At 42.7% G+C, this 18,568-nt stretch overlaps 1 protein-coding gene across 1 annotated transcript in view; it reads left to right on the forward strand.

Annotated features, from left to right (window-relative positions):
- ppef1 (protein phosphatase, EF-hand calcium binding domain 1) overlaps window positions 1–18,568 on the forward strand; it is a 276,249-nt gene that overhangs the window by 19,028 nt on the left and 238,653 nt on the right. The window contains exons 5-7 of the mRNA XM_072259727.1: window positions 10,126–10,292; window positions 10,932–10,968; window positions 17,266–17,415. Of these exons, the coding sequence (XP_072115828.1) occupies window positions 10,126–10,292; window positions 10,932–10,968; window positions 17,266–17,415 (354 nt within the window). The remainder of the gene's footprint in view (window positions 1–10,125; window positions 10,293–10,931; window positions 10,969–17,265; window positions 17,416–18,568) is intronic.

The raw sequence follows: 18,568 nt of genomic DNA on the forward strand, positions 1-18,568 counted from the left end.
AATGAGACAAGGGTTATAAAGAGGCATGAGGTATGAAGAGACAATGGGTAAAAAGAGGCGTGGGTTAAAAAGAGACATGGAATATAAAGAGACAAGGGGTATAAAGAGGCGTGTGGTATAAACAGACAAGGGGTTTACAGAGACAAGGGGTATAAAGAGACAACGGGTATAAAGAGGAATAGGGTATAAAGAGGCAAGGGGTCTAAAGAGACAAGATGTATAAAGAGACATGGGGTATAAAGAGGTGTGGGTTATAAAGAGAAAAGGTGTATACACAGAAAAGGTGTATAAAGAGGCAAGGGGTATAAAGAGACATGAGGTGTAAAGAGACAAGGGGAGCAAGGACATGGCAGACCAATTGAGTAATTACTTTGGTTCTGTCTTCACTAAGGAGGACATAAATAATCTTCCAGAAATAGTAGGGGACAGAGGGTCCAGTGAGATGGAGGAACTGAGCGAAATACATGTTAGTAGGGAAGTGGTGTTAGGTAAATTGAAGGGTTTGAAGGCAGATAAATCCCCAGGGCCGGATGGTCTGCATCCCAGGGTGCTTAAGGAAGTAGCCCAAGAAATAGTGGATGCATTAGTGATAATTTTTCAAAACTTGTTAGATTCTGGACTAGTTCCTGAGGATTGGAGGGTGGCTAATGTAACTCCACTTTTTAAAAAAGGAGGGAGAGAGAAACCGGGGAATTATAGACCGGTTAGCCTAACGTCGGTGGTGGGGAAACTGCTGGAGTCAGTTATCAAGGATGTGATAACAGCACATTTGGAAAGCAGTGAAATGATCGGACAAAGTCAGCATGGATTTGTGAAAGGAAAATCATGTCTGACGAATCTCATAGAATTTTTTGAGGATGTAACTAGTAGAGTGGATAGGGGAGAACCAGTGGATGTGGTATATTTGGATTTTCAGAAGGCTTTTGACAAGGTCCCACACAGGAGATTAGTGTGCAAACTTAAAGCACACGGTATTGGGGGTAAGGTATTGGTGTGGGTGGAGAGTTGGTTAGCAGACAGGAAGCAAAGAGTGGGAATAAACGGGACCTTTTCAGAATGGCAGGCGGTGACTAGTGGGGTACCGCAAGGCTCAGTGCTGGGACCCCAGTTGTTTACAATATATATTAATGACTTGGATGAGGGAATTAAATGCAGCATCTCCAAGTTTGCGGATGACACGAAGCTGGGTGGCAGTGTTAGCTGTGAGGAGGATGCTAAGAGGATGCAGGGTGACTTGGATAGGTTGGGTGAGTGGGCAAATTCATGGCAGATGCAATTTAATGTGGATAAATGTGAAGTTATCCACTTTGGTGGCAAAAATAGGAAAACAGATTATTATCTGAATGGTGGCCGATTAGGAAAAGGGGAGGTGCAACGTGACCTGGGTGTCATTATACACCAGTCATTGAAAGTGGGCATGCAGGTACAGCAGGCAGTGAAAAAGGCGAATGGTATGCTGGCATTTATAGCGAGAGGATTTGAGTACAGGAGCAGGGAGGTACTACTGCAGTTGTACAAGGCCTTGGTGAGACCATACCTGGAGTATTGTGTGCAGTCTTGGTCCCCTAATCTGAGGAAAGACATCCTTGCCATAGAGGGAGTACAGAGAAGGTTCACCAGATCGATTCCTGGGATGGCAGGACTTTCATATGAAGAAAGACTGGATGAACTGGGCTTGTACTCGTTGGAGTTTAGAAGATTGAGGGGGGATCTGATTGAAACGTATAAGATCCTAAAGGGATTGGACAGGCTAGATGCAGGAAGATTGTTCCCGATGTTGGGGAAGTCCAGAACGAGGGGTCATAGTTTGAGGATAGAGGGAAAGCTTTTTCGGACCGAGATTAGGAAAAACTTCTTCACACAGAGAGTGGTGAATCTGTGGAATTCTCTGCCACAGGAAACAGTAGAGGCCAGTTCATTGGCTATATTTAAGAGGGAGTTAGATATGGCCCTTGTGGCTACGGGGGTCAGGGGGTATGGAGGGAAGGCTGGGGCGGTGTTCTGAGTTGGATGATCAGCCATGATCATAATAAATGGCGGTGCAGGCTCGAAGGGCCGAATGGCCTACTCCTGCACCTATTTTCTATGTTTCTATGAGACCTGGGGTATATAGAGGCATGGGGTATAAAGAGACATGGGGTATCAAGAGACAAGGAGTATATAGAGGTGTGGGGTATGTAGAGACAAGGGGTATAAAGAGACAAGGGGTATAAAGAGCCAAGGAGTATAAAGAGACAAGGGTATAGAGATGCAAGGGGTATTAAGAGACATGGTGTATCAAGAGATAAAGAGTATAAAGAGGTGTGGGGTATGTAGAGACAAAGGGTATAAAAAGACGGTGTATAAAGAGGCAATGGGTATAAAGAGACATGTTGTATAAAGAGACAAGGGATATAAAGAGGCAAGGGGTATAAAGAGGCGTGGTGTATAAAGAGACAAGGGGTATAAAGTGACATGGGGTATAAAAAGGCAAGGACTATAAAGAGACAAGGTGTATAAAGAGACAAGGGGTATTAAGAGGCATGGGGTATAAAGAGGCAATGGGTATAAAGAGAAAAGCCGTATAAAGAGACAAGGGGTATAAAGAGGCGTAGGGTATAAAGAGATATGGGGTATAAATAGGCGTGGGGTATAAAGAGACATGAGGTATAAAGAGGCAAGGGGTATAAAGAGACAAGGGGTATAAAGAGCCAAGGAGTATAAAGAGACAAGGGTATAAAGATGCAAGGGGTATAAAGAGACGTTAGGTATAAAGAGGCGTGGGGTATAAAGAAACAAGGGGTATAAAGAGGCCAGGGGTATAAAGAGACAAAGGGTATAAAGAGACATGAGGTATAAAGAGGCGTGGGGTATAAAGAAACAAGGGGTGTAAAGAGCCAAGGAGTATAAAGAGACAAGGGTATAGAGATGCAAGGGGTATAAAGAGACATGGGGTATCAACAGACAAAGAGTATAAAGAGGTGTGGGGTATGTAGAGACAGGGGTAGAAAAAGACATGGTGTATAAAGAGGCAACGGGTATAAAGAGACATGTTGTATAAAGAGACAAAGGATATAAAGAGGCAAGGGATATAAAGTGACAAGGGGTATAAAAAGGCAAGGAGTATGAAGAGACAAGGTGTATAAAGAGACAAGGGGTATTAAGAGGCATGGGGTATAAAGAGGCAAGGTGTCTAAAGAGGCAAGAGGTATAAAGAGAAAAGCGGTATAAAGAGACATGGGGTATAAAGAGACAACGGGCATAAAGAGACATGATGTATAAAGAGACAAGGGGTATAAAGAGGCGTTAGGTATAAAGAGGCGTGGGGTATAAAGAAACAAGGGGTATAAAGAGGCCAGGGGTATAAAGAGACAAAGGGTATAAAGAGACATGAGGTATAAAGAGGCGTGGGGTATAAAGAAACAAGGGGTGTAAAGAGCCAAGGAGTATAAAGAGACAAGGGTATAGAGATGCAAGGGGTATAAAGAGACATGGGGTATAAAGAGATAAAGAGTATAAAGAGGTGTGGGGTATGTAGAGACAGGGGTAGAAAAAGACATGGTGTATAAAGAGGCAACGGGTATAAAGAGACATGTTGTATAAAGAGACAAAGGATATAAAGAGGCAAGGGATATAAAGTGACATGGGGTATCAAGAGACAAGGAGTATAAAGAGGTGTGGGGTATGTAGAGACAAGGGGTATAAAAAGACATGGGGTATAAAAAGGCAAGGAGTATAAAGAGACAAGGGGTATAAACAGACAAGGGATATTAAGAGGCATGGGGTATAAAGAGGCAAGGTGTCTAAAGAGGCAAGAGGTATAAAGAGACAAGGGGTATAAGGAGACATGGGGTATAAAGAGGCAATGGGTATAAAGAGACGAGGTGTAAAGAGACAAGGGTTATAGAGAGACATGGGGTATAAATAGCTGTGGGGTGTAAAGAGGCGTGGGGAATAAAGAGTCATGGGGTATAAAGAGAAAAGAGGTATAAAGAGGCAAGGGGTATAAAGAGACAAGGGTTATAAAGAGACATGGGGTATAAAGAGGCAAGGGGTATAAAGAGACAAGGTATGTAAAGAGGCAAGGGGTATAAAGAGGTGTGGGGTATAAAGAGACAAGGGGTATAAAGTGACATGGGGTATAAAGAGACAAGCGATATAAAGAGTCATGGGGTATAAAGAGACAAGGAGTATATAGAGGTGTGGGGTATGTAGAGACAAGGGGTATAAAGCTACATGGTGTATAAAGAGGCAACGGGTATAAAGAGACATGAGGAATAAAGAGACAAGGGTTGTAAAGAGGCAAGGGGTATAAAGATACATGGGGTATAATGAGACAAGCCGAATAAAGAGACATGGAGTATAAAGAGGCAATGGATATGAAGATGTGTGGGGTATAATGAGAAAAGGGGTGTAATGAGAAAAGGGGTATTAAGAGACTTGAGGTATAAAGAGGGATGGGGTATAAAGAGACATGGGTATAAAGAGACTGGGGGTATAAAGATGCGTGGGGTATAAAAAGACAAGGGGTATAAAGAGCCAAGGAGTATAAAGTGACAAGGGTATAAAGATGCAAGGGGTATAAAGAGACATGGGGTATAAAAAGGCAAGGAGTATAAAGAGACGGGGTATAAAGAGACATGGGGTATAAAGAGACATGGGGTATAAAGAGGCAATGGGTATAAAGAGACATGAGGTGTAAATAGACAAGGGTTATGGAGAGACATGGGGTATAAATAGGTCTGGGGTGTAAAGAGGCGTGGGGAATAAAGAGTCATGGGGTATAGAGAGAAAAGTGGTATAAGGAAACAAGGGGTATAAAGAGACAAGAGGTATAAAGAGACATGGGGTATACAGAGACAAGGGTTATAAAGAGACATGGGGTATAATGAGACAAGGGGTAAAAAGATGCATGGGGTATACAGAGACAAGGAGTATAAAGAGGCATTAGGTAGAGAGAGACAATGGGTATAAATAGGTGTAGGGTATTAAGAGACATGGGGTATAAAGAGGCGTGGGGTATAAAGAGACATGGGGTATAAAGAGGCAAGGGGTATAAAGAGCCAAGGAGTATAAAGAGGTGTCGGGTATGCAGAGGCAAGGGGTATAAAGAGACATGGGGATAATGAGACAAGCGGTATAAAGAGACATCGATTATAAAGAGGCAATGGGTATAAAGAGGTGTGGGGTATAAAGAGACAAGGGGTATAAAGAGACATGGGGTATAAAGAGACAAGGGTGATAAAGAGACATGGGGGAAAAGTGACAAGCGGTATAAAAGACAATGGGTATAAAGAGAGATGGGGTATAAAGAGAGAAGGGGTGTAAAGAGACAAGGGGTATAAAGAGGCAAGGGGTATAAAGAGGCGTGGGGTTGAAGAGACAAGGGGTATAAAGAGACATAGGTTATAAAGAGGCAAGGGTTATAAGGAGGCGTGGGGTATAAAGAGGCTTGGGGAATAAAGAGACATGGGTTATAAAGAGACAAAGGGTATAAAAAGGCGTCGGGTGTACAGAGGCGTGGGGAATAAAGAGACATGGGGTATAAAGAGACAAGGGGTATAAAGAGACAAGGGGTATAAAGAGGCGTAGTGTATAAAGAGACAAGAGGTATAAAGTGAAATGGGGTATAAAGAGACATTGGGTATGAAGAGACATGGGGTACGAAGAGACATGGGGTATAAAGAGACAAGGGGTATAAAGAGGCATGGGGTATAAAGAGACAATGGGTATAAAGTGACATGAGGTATAAAAAGGCAAGGAGTATAAAGAGACAAGGGGTATAAAGAGACCAGGGGTATAAAGAGGCATGGGGTATAAAGAGGCATGGTGCCTAAAGAGTCAAGAGGTATAAAGAGACAAGGGGTATAAAGAGACATGGGTTATAAAGAGGCAATGGGTATAAAGAGACATGAGGTGTAAATAGACAAGGGTTATAGAGAGACATGGGGTATAAATAGGTGTGGGGTGTAAAGAGGCTTGGGGAATAAAGAGTCATGGGGTATAAAGAGAAAAGGGGTACAAAGAGACAAGGGGTATAAAGAAACATGGGGTATAAAGAGACATGAGGTATAAAGAGACATGGGGTATTAAGAGACATGAGGAATAAAGAGACGTGGGGTATAAAGGGACAAGGGGTATAAAGAGACAAGAGGTATAAAGAGACATGCGGTATAATGAGACAAGGGGTAAAAAGATGCGTGGGGTATACAGAGACAAGGAGTATAAAGAGGCAATGGGTATAAATAGGCGTAGGGTATTCAGAGACAAGGGTATAAAGATGCAAGGGGTATAAAGAGACATGGAGTATAAAGAGGCAACGGGTATAAAGAGACATGGGGATAATGAGACAAGCGGTATAAAGAGACATGGATTATAAAGAGTCAATAGGTATAAAGAGTCCTGGGGTATAAAGAGGCATGGGGTATCAAGAGACAAGGAGTATAAAGAGGTGTGGGTTATGAAGAGACAAGGGATATAAAGAGACATGGAGTATAAAGAGACAAGGGATATAAAGAGACATGAGGTATAAAGAGACAAGGTGTATAAAGAGGCAAGGGGTATAAAGTGACATGGGGATAATGAGACAAGCGGTATAAAGAGACGTGGATTATAAAGAAGCAATGGGTATAAAGAGGCAAGGGGTATCAAGAGACATGAGGTGTAAAAGACAAGGTGTATAAAGACACATGTGGTATAAATAGGCGTGGGGTGTAAAGAGGCGTGGGAAATAAAGAGACATGGGGTATAAAAAGAAAAGGAGTATAAAGAGACAAGGGGTATAAAGAGACATGGGTTTTAAAGAGGCAAGGGGTATAAGGAGGCGTCGGGTGTAAAGAGGCGTGGGGAATAAAGAGACATGGGGTATAAAGAGACAAGGGGTATAAAGAGGCGTAGTGTATAAAGAGACAAGCGGTATGAAGAGACAAGGGGTGTAAAGAGGCAAGGGGTATAAAGAGGTGTGGGGAATAAAGAGACATGGGGTATCAAGAGACAAGGAGTATAAAGAGGTGTGGGTTATGAAGAGACAAGGGGTATAAAGAGACATGGAGTATAAAGAGGCAAGGGGTATAAAGAGACAAGGGGTATAAAGAGACATGGGGATAATGAGACAAGCGGTATAAAGAGACGTGGATTATAAAGAGCCAATGGGTATAAAGAGGCAAGGGGTATAAAGAGACATGGGGATAATGAGACAAGCGGTATAAAGAGACGTGGATTATAAAGAGGCAATGGGTATAAAGAGGCGTGCGGTTAAAAGAGGCATGGGGTATAAAGAGACACCTAGTATAAAGAGACATGTGGTATAAAGAGACAAGGGTGATAAAGAGACATGGGGTAAGAGACAAGCGGTATAAAAGACATGGAGTATAAAGAGGCAATGGGTATAAAGAGACATGGGGTATAAAGAGACATGGATTATAAAGAGATGTGGGGTATAAAGAGACAAGGGGTATGAAGCGCGTGGAGTATAAAGAGACATGGGGTGTTAAGATACATGGGGTATAAAGAGACAAGGGGTATAAAGAGGCAAGGAGTATAAGGAGACATGGGGTATAAAGAGACAAGCGGTATAAAGAGGTGTTGGGTATAAAGGGATAAGCGGTATAAAGAGACAAGGAGTATTAAGAGACAAGGGGTGTAAAGAGGCAAGGGGTATAAAGAGGCGTGGGGTATAAAGAGATAAAGGGTATAAAGAGACATGGGGTATAAATAGACGTGGGGTGTACAGAGGTGTGCGGAATAAAGAGACATGGGGTGTAAAGAGAAAAGCTGTATAAAGAGACATGGGGTATAAAGAGGCGTGGGGTATAAAGAGACATGAGGTATAAAGAGGCAAGGGGTATAAAGAGACAAGGGGTGTAAAGAGCCAAGAAGTATAAAGAGACAAGGGTATAAAGATGCAAGGGGTATAAAGAGACATGGGGTATAAAGAGACAAGGAGTATATAGAGGTGTGGGGTATGTAGAGACAAGGGGTATAAAGAGACATGGTGTATAAAGAGACAACGGGTATAAAGAGACATGAGGTATAAAGAGACATGGAGTATAAAGAGGCAATTGGTATAAAGAGGCGTTGGGTATAAAGAGACAAGCGGTATAAAGAGAAATGAGGTATAAACAGACAAGGGGTATAAAGAGGGAAGGGTTATAAAGAGACATGGGGTATAATGAGACAAGGAGTATAAAGGGACAAAGGGCATAAAGAGACATGGGGTATAAAGAGACAAGGGTTATAATGAGACATGGGGTATAAAGAGACATGGAGTATAAAGAGGCAATGGATATAAAGATGTGTGGGGTATAAAGAGACAAGGGGTATAAAGAGACATGAGGTATAAAGAGACATGGGGTATAAAAAGGCAAGGGTTATAAAGAGACAAGGGGTATAATGAGACAAGGGGTATAAAGAGACATGGTGTATAAAGAGGCAATTGGTATAAAGGGGCGTTGGGTATAAAGAGACAAGCGGTATAAAGAGAAATGAGGTATAAACAGACAAGGGGTATAAAGAGGGAAGGGTTATAAAGAGACATGGGGTATAATGAGACAAGGGGTATAAAGGGACAAAGGGCATAAAGAGACATGGGGTATAAAGAGACAAGGGGTATAATGAGACATGGGGTATAAAGAGGCAAGGGGTATAAAGAGACAAGGTGTATAAAGAGACATGGGGTATAAAGAGGCATGGGGTATAACGAGACAAGTGGTATAAAGAGACATGGGGTATAAAGAGGCATGGGGTATAACGAGACAAGTGGTATAAAGACACAAGGGATATAAAGACACAAGGGGTGTAAAGAGACAAGGGGTATAAAGAGGCATGGGGTATAAAGAGGCAAGGGGTATAAAGAGAGATGGGGTATAAAGAGGCAAGGAGTATAAAGAGATAGGGGTATAAAGATGGAAGTGGTATAAAGTGGCATGGGGTATAAAGAGACATGGGTTGTAAGGAGGTGTAGGGAATAAAAAGACAAGGGGTATAAAGAGACATGGGGTATAAAGAGGTGTGGGGTATAAAGAGACATGAGGTATAAAGAGACAAGGGGTATAAAGAGACAAGGGGTATAAAGAGGCAACGGGTATAAACAGTCAAGGAGTATAAACAGGCGAGGGGCATAAAGAGACAAAGGGTATCAAGAGGCAAGGGTTGTAAAGAGGCGTGGGATATAAAGAGGCGTGGCATATAAGGAGGCGTGGGACATAAAGAGTCAAGGGGTGTAAACAGCCATGGGGAAGGCGTGGAGCCAGAGGAAGATTTCTGAGGAGCAGAAAAAAATATACTAGGATGTTGTCAGGACTTGAGAGAGATGTTGTGAAGGCTTTTACTTTAGTCATTGGAACTATGGGAAATGAGGGGACAACTTATTAAGGCGTAAAAATTCATGAGGGGCATAGATACGGTGAATACTCTGAGTGTCTTTCCAGGGTTGGGGAATCAAGAACTAGAGGGCTTAGGTTTTATGTGAGAGAGATTCAATGGGACTCAGAGGGGCTATGAGGTACCAGCAGAAATTGTTACTTATTTATTCAGAGATACGGTGTGGACAGCCCCTTCCAGCCCAATGTGCCTCACCACCCAGCAACACAGCTATTTAACTCTAACCCGATCACAGCAGGATTTACCTTGGTAGAGCAGGGGAGAATGGTAATAGTGACAAGATGGTAAGCGAGAGGTGAATGTGACAAAGGGCTATGGATGCTGGACTCTGATTTGAACATGGAAGCAACGAAGGAAGCTGGGCTGGGCAGATGGGACAGTAGGGGGAGTGGACTCAGTGCGATGTGTGGATGCCTGGCAGAATGGATTGGATGGAGGAGGGAACAGTAACAGTATAATGGGGTTTGTGGTGTGTGTGGGCGAAACTGCATCGATTATGAGAAGAAAGAAAAGGAAGAGAATGGGAGTAGGTAACCTGAAACCACAGTCAGTTCAGTGCTATCATTATAGATTGATTGGTCTCCATTAAAATTGACTGTTGCATGTTGTGGTAGAATGTGTTGGCCTGTGGTGCTTCAGAGCTTACAAGGTGCATGGAAGGCACTTGAGTGAAATGCTGTTTTGCGTTTACTTTAAAATGTAGCAAATGGACTATTATTCAATGTTAGTCTGTTTTCCTTTAACCATGTACATTTGGTTTCACAGAATGGCCTTCCTATGCCAGAGAAACCTTACGTGTTTAATGGGGACTTTGTTGACAGAGGGGAAAATTCCATGGAGGTTATAATTATCCTCTTTGCATTTCTTCTGATCTTTCCAAACGATGTCCATTTAAACAGAGGAAATCACGAGGATTATGTTATGAATATAAGGTGAACATGTGCCTCTCAATCATTTTCTCTGACATTGCCGGACTTGACGAGAGTTCGGAAGCCTATGCAGGTGATGTAATGCAATGACATGTTCCTATTGCAATATGCTTATTAAAGAGAAATCTCATTCTGTGACTCGCTGAGTCTCTCTAGCAGTTCATATTTATGCAGTGATAAGAACACCTGCCGATGCTTGCAGAATTACTTTAATGTACAGTACACATGTTGCACACCGATATCATTGCTGGCGACTGGCTGCAGTTGAACTCCATGCACAGAATGAGGGCCTACCACGTGCAGATGGTTGGAAGTGAACTCATTGAACCATCTTGCTCCAATAAGACCCATCTGCTGCTGCTTCTAGTTACTTTCGCGATTCAATTCCCATCTGAAAACTGCTGCTGAGTCTGTTTCATTGTAAGGTCAAATATTCATCATCAGTCCTGTGTGTGGGAAAAATAAATATCCTCATTTCACACCTAGAAAGTAATTGACTTTAATATTTTGTTAAATTTTGGGAAGAAGTAATGCAACAGATAATTTTGTATTAAGCCTTTGGAGTTGTGAATTCATGTGAGGGAATTTGGACAGTAAATCAGTAAAGTTGTGCACATTGTTCATTTATTTTAAATGTTTCAGGTATGGTTTTCAAAAAGAAGTTTTGCGGAAGTACAAGGTAAGGATTTTTCTTTTTATTAATTCTATCCTTAAATGCGTCTAATAATGTACATAGGCAGCCTGGATTAACAGCATATTGTGCTGCCCTCACATCAAACTCAGTAACAAACCAAAGTAACTTCAGTAACAACTCCCAAAGCTACAGAGAAGGGCGGTAGGAAACACCTTGAGTGTTGGCGATAAATATTGTGTGCATTTCTGGAAGGATGTAGAAAATTTGGAAAATGTTCCAGAATGCCGGGTCTTTTCAAATGTGCATAAATCCTATCCCTTAGTAACTTTTCCAATAACTTCTGTACCACCAATGTGAGTCTCACTGATCCAAAATTAACTGGAGCATCCCTATTGAACAAAAAGAATGCCACTGATCCTGTCTCTTGGCTTATTTCCCAAAACTATGTCATTTATGTTTATCCCTCTAGGAGGACTCTTCATATGATTTGCACTTGGTTGCACTGATGAAATCCCGCTTTATCTGAGCTTTTTGTATTCAGGCAGTTTTCAATCAAAACTGGGAAAGTTAAAGACCCGTAATGACAATCCTGTTGTTTCTTCACTTTTCCATAATTTGCATATCTGTTCCTCTACTTCTCATTGGCTATTGAGGAGCCAATAAAATAATCCCATCAACGTATTTTTTCCTATCCTGTTTCTGAGCTGCACCCTAATTGCCTCTGTTGATGTGCCCTCCAGTGTGCCCTCTCAGAAGACTGCTACAATATTCTCCTAAGAACAAGAATTCCAGCTTGTATATTGCATCCATTTCTCTGATCTTAAATGGGACTATTGAATCAGTAATGCAACCCCTCCACCTCTTTTACCCCTTCTCTAGCACATCCTGAAAAGAAACCCAGGAACATTGAGCTGCCAGTCCTGTCCCTCACACAACAACATCTCTGTATGACAACAACATATCCTGATAAAGGCTTTGTTTTCATGCGCCTTAAGTTGCAGAGGAGGAAGAAGATAGAGAGAGCAGAGGTAATATGTATAGAGGCTGAGAAACATAGAAACATAGAAAATCTACAGCACAATACAGGCCCTTCGACCCACAAGCTTTGCCGAACATGCCCTTACCTTAGGAATTATCCAGGGTAACCCATTGCCCTCCATTAATCTAAGCTCCATGTACCTATTGAGGAGCCCCTTAAAACCCTATCATATCCACCTCCACCACCATCGCTGGCAGCCCATTCCATGTACTCACCACTCTCTGCGTGAAAAACATTTCCCTGACATCTCCTCTGTACCTACTTCCAAGCACCTTAAAACTGTGCCCTCTTGTGCCACCCATTTCAGCCCTGGGAAAAAGCCTCTGACTATCCACGTGATCAATGCCTCTCATCATCTTATAGACCTCTATCAGGTCACCCCTCATTCTCTGTCGTTCCAAGGAGAAAAAGCCAAGTTCACTCAACTCAGACCCCAAGATCCCTCTGATTCTCCACACTGCTAAGAGTCTGCCATCATATTTAACTGAACAAAATGAACCACTTCACACTTATCTGGGTTGAACTTCATCTGCCACTTCTCAGCCCAGTTTTGCATCCTATCAATGCCCTGCTGTAACCTCTGACAGCCCTCAACACTATCTGAAACACCCCCAACCTTTGTGTCATCAGCAAATTTACTAACCCATCACTCCACTTCCTCATCCAAGTCATTTACAAAAATCATGAAGAGTAAGGGTCCCAGAACAGATCCCTCAGGCACACCATTGGTCACCGACCTCCGTGCAGAATATGACTCTGCCTTCTGTGGGCAAGCCAGTTCTGGATCCACAAAGCAAGGTCCCCTTGGATCCCATGCCTCCTTACTTTCTCAATAGCCTTGCATGGGATGCCTTATCAAAAGCTTTGCTGAAATACATATACACTACATCTACGGCTCGACCTTCATCAATGTGTTTTGTCACATCCTCAAAAAATTCAATCAGGCTCATAAGGCACGACCTGCCTTTCACAAAGCCATGCTGAGTATTCCTCATCATATTATGCCTCTCCAAATGTTCATAAATCCTGCCTCTCAGGATCTTCTCCATCAACTTACCAACCACTGAAGTAAGACTCGTTGGTCTATAATTTCCATGGCTATCTCTGCTCCCTTTCTTGAATAAGAGAACAGCATCCGCAACCCTCCAATCGGGAACCACTCCCGTCCCCATTGATGATGCAAAGATCATTGCCAGAGGCTCAGCAATCTCCTCCCTCGCCTCCCAAAGTACCCTGGGGTACATCTCGTCCGGTCCCAGTAATTTATCCAACTTGATGCTTTCCAAAAGTTCCAGCACGTCCTCTTTCTTAACATCTACGTGTTCAAGCTTTTCAGTCCACTGTAAGTCATCCCTACAATCACCTAGATCCTTTTCCGTAGTGAATACTGAGGCAAACTATTCATTAAGTATCTCTGCTACGTTCTCCGATTCCATATACACTTTTCCACTGTCACACTTGATTGGTCCTGTTTTCTCATGTCTTATCCTCTTGCTCTTCACATACCTGTGGAACGCCTTGTTGTTTTCCTTAATCCTGTCCACCAAGGCCTTCTCATGGCCCCTTCTAGCTCTCCTAATTTCACTCTTAAGCTCCTTCCTGCTAGCCTTATAATCTTCTAGATCTCTATCATTACCTAGTTTTTTTGAACCTTTCGTAAGCTTTTCTTTCCTTCTTGACTAAATTTATTACAGCTTTTATACACCACAGTGCCTGTACCCCACCATGCTTTCCCTGTCTCATTGGAACGTACCTACGCAGAACACCAGGCAGATATCCCCCGAATATTTGCCACATTTCTTCTGTACATTTCCCTGAGAACATCTGTCCCCAATTTATGCTTCCAAGTTCCTGCCTGATAGCCTCATATTTCCCCTTACTCCAATTATGCTTTTATACTTTATACTTTATACTTATGGCAATTAAATGCTTTCCTAACTTGTCTGTTCCTATCCCTCTGCAATGCTATGGTAAAGGAGATAGAATTGTGATCACTATCTCCAAGATGCTCTCCCACTGAGAGACCTGACACCTGACCAGGCTCATTTCCCAATACCAGATCAAGTACAGCCTCTGCTCTTGTAGGCTTATCTACATATTGTGTCAGGAAACCTTCCTGAACACACCTAACAAACTCCACCCCATCTAAACCCCTTGTTCTAGGCTAGGGAGATGCTAATCAATTTTGGGGAAAAGGAGGTATATCTGGAGGAAGTATAAGTGAAAAAAAAATGAATGAGGGAAGAAAAGAACAGTTTGCAAAGTGAGAAAGAAAGAATGCAGTTAGTGCAATGGAAAATGCTGCAAATATCCAACAAGGGACCATTTTGCAGGTCTGCACTATTTGGTGCACCAGGATACCAATTGCTGGTCATTTCAGTTTTCAACTTCAGTCCTGCCTTTGGCTCTTCCTGCTACTCAGACAAACCCCAATGCAACTTCAAGGAGCAGCACTTGCTTTTCTAAATTGCTCATCCATTTTGATGTTGAATTCGCAAGCTTCAGATAATCAGCCTTCTCATTTGTGTCAGAATTGGCCAGTTCTGATGAATAGCCAACTGTTTCTAAATCTCTCACAAATGCTGCCTGACTTTCTGAGATTCTCCAGCAACTTGTCTATTGCACCAGATTCCAGAATCTGTAGTCCTTTGTGTCTCTAACTTAAAAGACACAATGAGATTCCAAACTTTTCCCGGTTTTGATGACAGGTCAGTGACCTGGTTCCTTAAGGATCTCTGGGGTGCAGGAATAGTGGGATAAGCTCCCACAATCTATTAAATGCTTCCAATGGCATGCATCTCAAATAACCTGTCACAACCTGTATCATTCCTTTGGATACATTGGTTGCATGGAAAGGGTGAGCCTGCTGCACCGGTAACATCTTGCTCTCCATATCTTACCACAATATGATTAGGAATAGTCAGCATGGCTTTGTCAAAGGCAAGCCATGCCTTACGAGCCTGATTGAATTTTTTGAGGATGTGACTAAACTCATTGATGAAGGAAGAGTAGTAGATGTAGTGTATATGGATTTCAGCAAGGCATTTGATAAGGTACCCCATGCCAGGCTTATTGAGAAAGTAAGGAGGCATGGGATCCAAGGGGATATTGCTTTGTGGATCCAGAAATGGCTTGCCTACAGAAGACAAAGAGTGGTTGTAGATGGGTCATATTCTGCAAGGAGGACCGTGACCAGTGGTGTACCTCACGGATCTGTTCTGGGACCCTTACTCTTCATAATTTTTATAAATGACCTGGATGAGGAGGTGGAGGGATGGGTTAGTAAATTTGCTGATGACACAAAGGTTGGGCGTGTTGTGGATAGTGTGGAGGGCTGTCAGAGGTTACAGCAAGACATTGATAGGATGCAAAACTGGGCTGAGAATTGGCAGATGGAGTTCAACCCAAATAGGAGTGACGTGGTTCATTTTGGTAGGTCAAATATGATGACAGAATATAGTATTAATGGTAAGACTCTTGGCAGTGTGGAGGATCAGAGGGATCTTGGGGTTTGAGTCCATAGGATACTCAAGGCTGCTGCGCAGGTTGACTCTGGTTAAGAAAGCATATGGTGCATTGGCCTTCATCAATTGTGGGATTGAGTCTAAGAGCTGAGAGGTAATGTTGCAGCTATATAGGACACTGGTCATACCCCACTTGGAGTACTGTGCTCAGTTCTGGTTGCCTCACTATAGGAAGGATGTGGAAATCATAGAAAAGGTGCAGAGGAGATTTACAAGGACGTTGCCTGGATTGGGGAGCATGCCTTATGAGAATAGGTTGAGTGAACTCAGCCTTTTTTCCTTGGAGCAATGGAGGATGAGAGGTAATCTGATAAAGGTGTATAAGATGATGAGAGGCATTGATAGTCAGAGGCTTTTTCTGAGAGCTGAAATGGCTTGCACGAGAGGGCACAGTTTTAAGGTGCTTGGAAGTAGGTACAGAGGAGATGTCGGGGTAAGTTTTTTATGCAGAGAGTGGTGAGTGCATGGAATGGGCTGCCGGCGACAGTGGTGGAGGTGGATACGATACAGTCTATTAAGAGACTCCTGGACAGGTACATGGAGCTCAGAAAAATAGAGTAACCCTAGGTAATTTCTAAGGTAGAGACATTTTCGGCACAGCTTTGTGGGCCGAGGGGCCTGTATTGTACTGTAGGTTTTCTATGTTTATACGTGTCTATGTTTCACTCTGGCAACTTCAACAGTGAAGAGGCAACATCCATGTTTGACCCTGACCGACAGAGTCCAAGCAGCAACTTGGAACATCGAATGTTTTTCTTTCTCCTTTGATGGCGGCTGGTTACTAATTACTTCTAAGACTTTCTGTTTTTGTGCTAAAAATACCTAAGTTTTGTTGTCATAAGATATTGGAGAATTAGGCCCATCGAGTCTATTCCACCATTCAATCATGTTTGATTTTTTTGTCCTCCAAACTTCATTCTCTTGCCTTCTCCCTGTAACCTTTAACCCCGTCCCAAGCTTTCCAATGAAGAATCTATCAATACTGCCTTAATACACCCACTGCCTTGGTCTCCACAGTCCTCTGTGGACATAAATTGCACAGATTCCCCACCTTCTGGCTGAAGAAATTCCTCCTCATCTCAGTTCTAAAGGAGCAGCCCTTTATTGGTATGCGTAAAATAAAATAAGCTGCTTAAGGTTACTTCTCCACCTGCTGTTTGTGGTCTCCTTACCAAATTTACTGACAGTGGACAAAGGTAACAGTCAAGCAGTGTGAAGTTGTGGCTGACACTAAAATTCAGTAGAACCAGTTGACAGCAACAGCAGCAGTTGTTTGCTGTGTGACTGTCATCATGACATCCAGAAGTGTCCATGAATTTTGGCCATTTCTGAGAAAGGATCTACTGAGGGAAACAGACCCAGGTGTGTCTGAGGAGCTGGACAGCTGCAGGTAAAACAAGGCGTATTTCAGTAATCGAGGTAGATGGGAAGGGATCAGGGGAAATAGGGTAAAGGGTAGGCCAAGATTAAGGAGACTCTCAGAGAGTTGACCTCAGAGGCTCTTGTATTCCAGGTGTTTCCTCAGAGGAGACTGTGCTGCCTACCTGTCATTTTTTTACTCTGCTCGATATGTAGGGTGCAGGAGTTAGGCTGCTGTTGCTCTCACATCTCCTCTTCTGTTACTTGGAACCTGTCATCAGAGGCTGCATCTGACCTTCCTGTCCTCTCTGACTACTGGATGCATGGTTCGAGAACTTGCATTGCAACTTCCCTTATTAAAAGTCTTTGACAAAAAAATTTTGCATGATGCTTTCAGCTTGTTATCAATCCTTTGTTTAGACACAAGGGAAAAGAATACTTCAGCTTGTCCAAGATGTGTTCAGATGGCTGCCATTAGCAACAGTTATTGACTCTAAGGTGCTAGTGATCCATGGTGGGATCTCAGACACAACGGACCTGGATTTCCTGGCTTCAATAGAAAGACAAAGGGTAAGGGAGAAATAATATTTTACAAGCACCACTATTCAAAGCAAAGTCATTGTACTGATTGTTCCAGCAGGGCAAGTAAGATTGGACAGAAAATCAAGGAGAGATGATCTCTTTCTGTTGACAATAATTTGGTAATAAACATGCATTTTGCCATCGAATATACATACAGATATAATGGCATCATGAGTCTCTCCCTCCCCAATGTACCTAATTAGAGCTTCCTTAAATCTAATAGAGCCAACTTAGAGATGCTGTGCACAGAATCTCTTCACCGTACAACAGTGGAAATGGACTCTTCCAGCAATTCCTCCCCAAGATCCCGGCATCTTTTTAATTAATTAATTTGCTAATGAGTGTCTATATTGTTTCAAGACCAATTGGTGTTGAATATAAGTTCCCATCTGATCGTAGCTCTCCATGGTAGCTGAAATATATTCCTACATTTGAATTGTGGTTGAATGTACACAACAGTCACTTGTTTGAAATTGCATGTGTATTCTGACTCTAATAAAAAGCCTTGCACTTTATTAACATTCTTTTCAGATTTGCTTGTTAGAATAAACACAAGAGATTCTGCAGATGCTAGAAATCCAGAGTAACACACAAAAAATGCTGGAGGAACTTGCAGGTCAGGCAGCATCTATGGAAATGAGGTAAAAATACATGTGGACTAAGATGTAAACTGTCCTGTGCTATCACCATTGGGATCATCAGTTGATCTGCCACCTGTCTTCAGGAGTTTCGGCCCGTTTATGATCAAGACTCCCTCGAGGTGGTGGGCCAGCAGTGCTAAAGCACCACCTCCCACTGTGAGCTTAAAAACTTGGCATCTGCCTCTATCAGAGTTGTTGATTGCTTCCATCCAACAGATAGTCTGCTTTTCATTTGACATTTCAGGCCAAGACCCTTCTTCAGGACTAGAAAGGAAGGGGGAAGATGTCAGAATAAAAAGGTGGGGGGAAGGGAAGGAGGATAGCTAGAAGGTGAAAGGTGAAGCCAGGTGGGTGAGAAGAGTAAAGGGCTGGAGAAAAAGGAATCTGATAGGAGAGGAGAATGGAACATGAGATAAAGGGAAGGGGGGGCACCAGGGGGAAGTGATAGGCAGGTGAGGAGAAGAGGTAAGAGGCCAGAGTGGGGATTAGAAGCAGAGGGA

Source organism: Mobula birostris, chromosome 6 (assembly GCF_030028105.1).
Source record: "Mobula birostris isolate sMobBir1 chromosome 6, sMobBir1.hap1, whole genome shotgun sequence".
Taxonomy (NCBI): Eukaryota; Metazoa; Chordata; class Chondrichthyes; order Myliobatiformes; family Myliobatidae; genus Mobula; species Mobula birostris.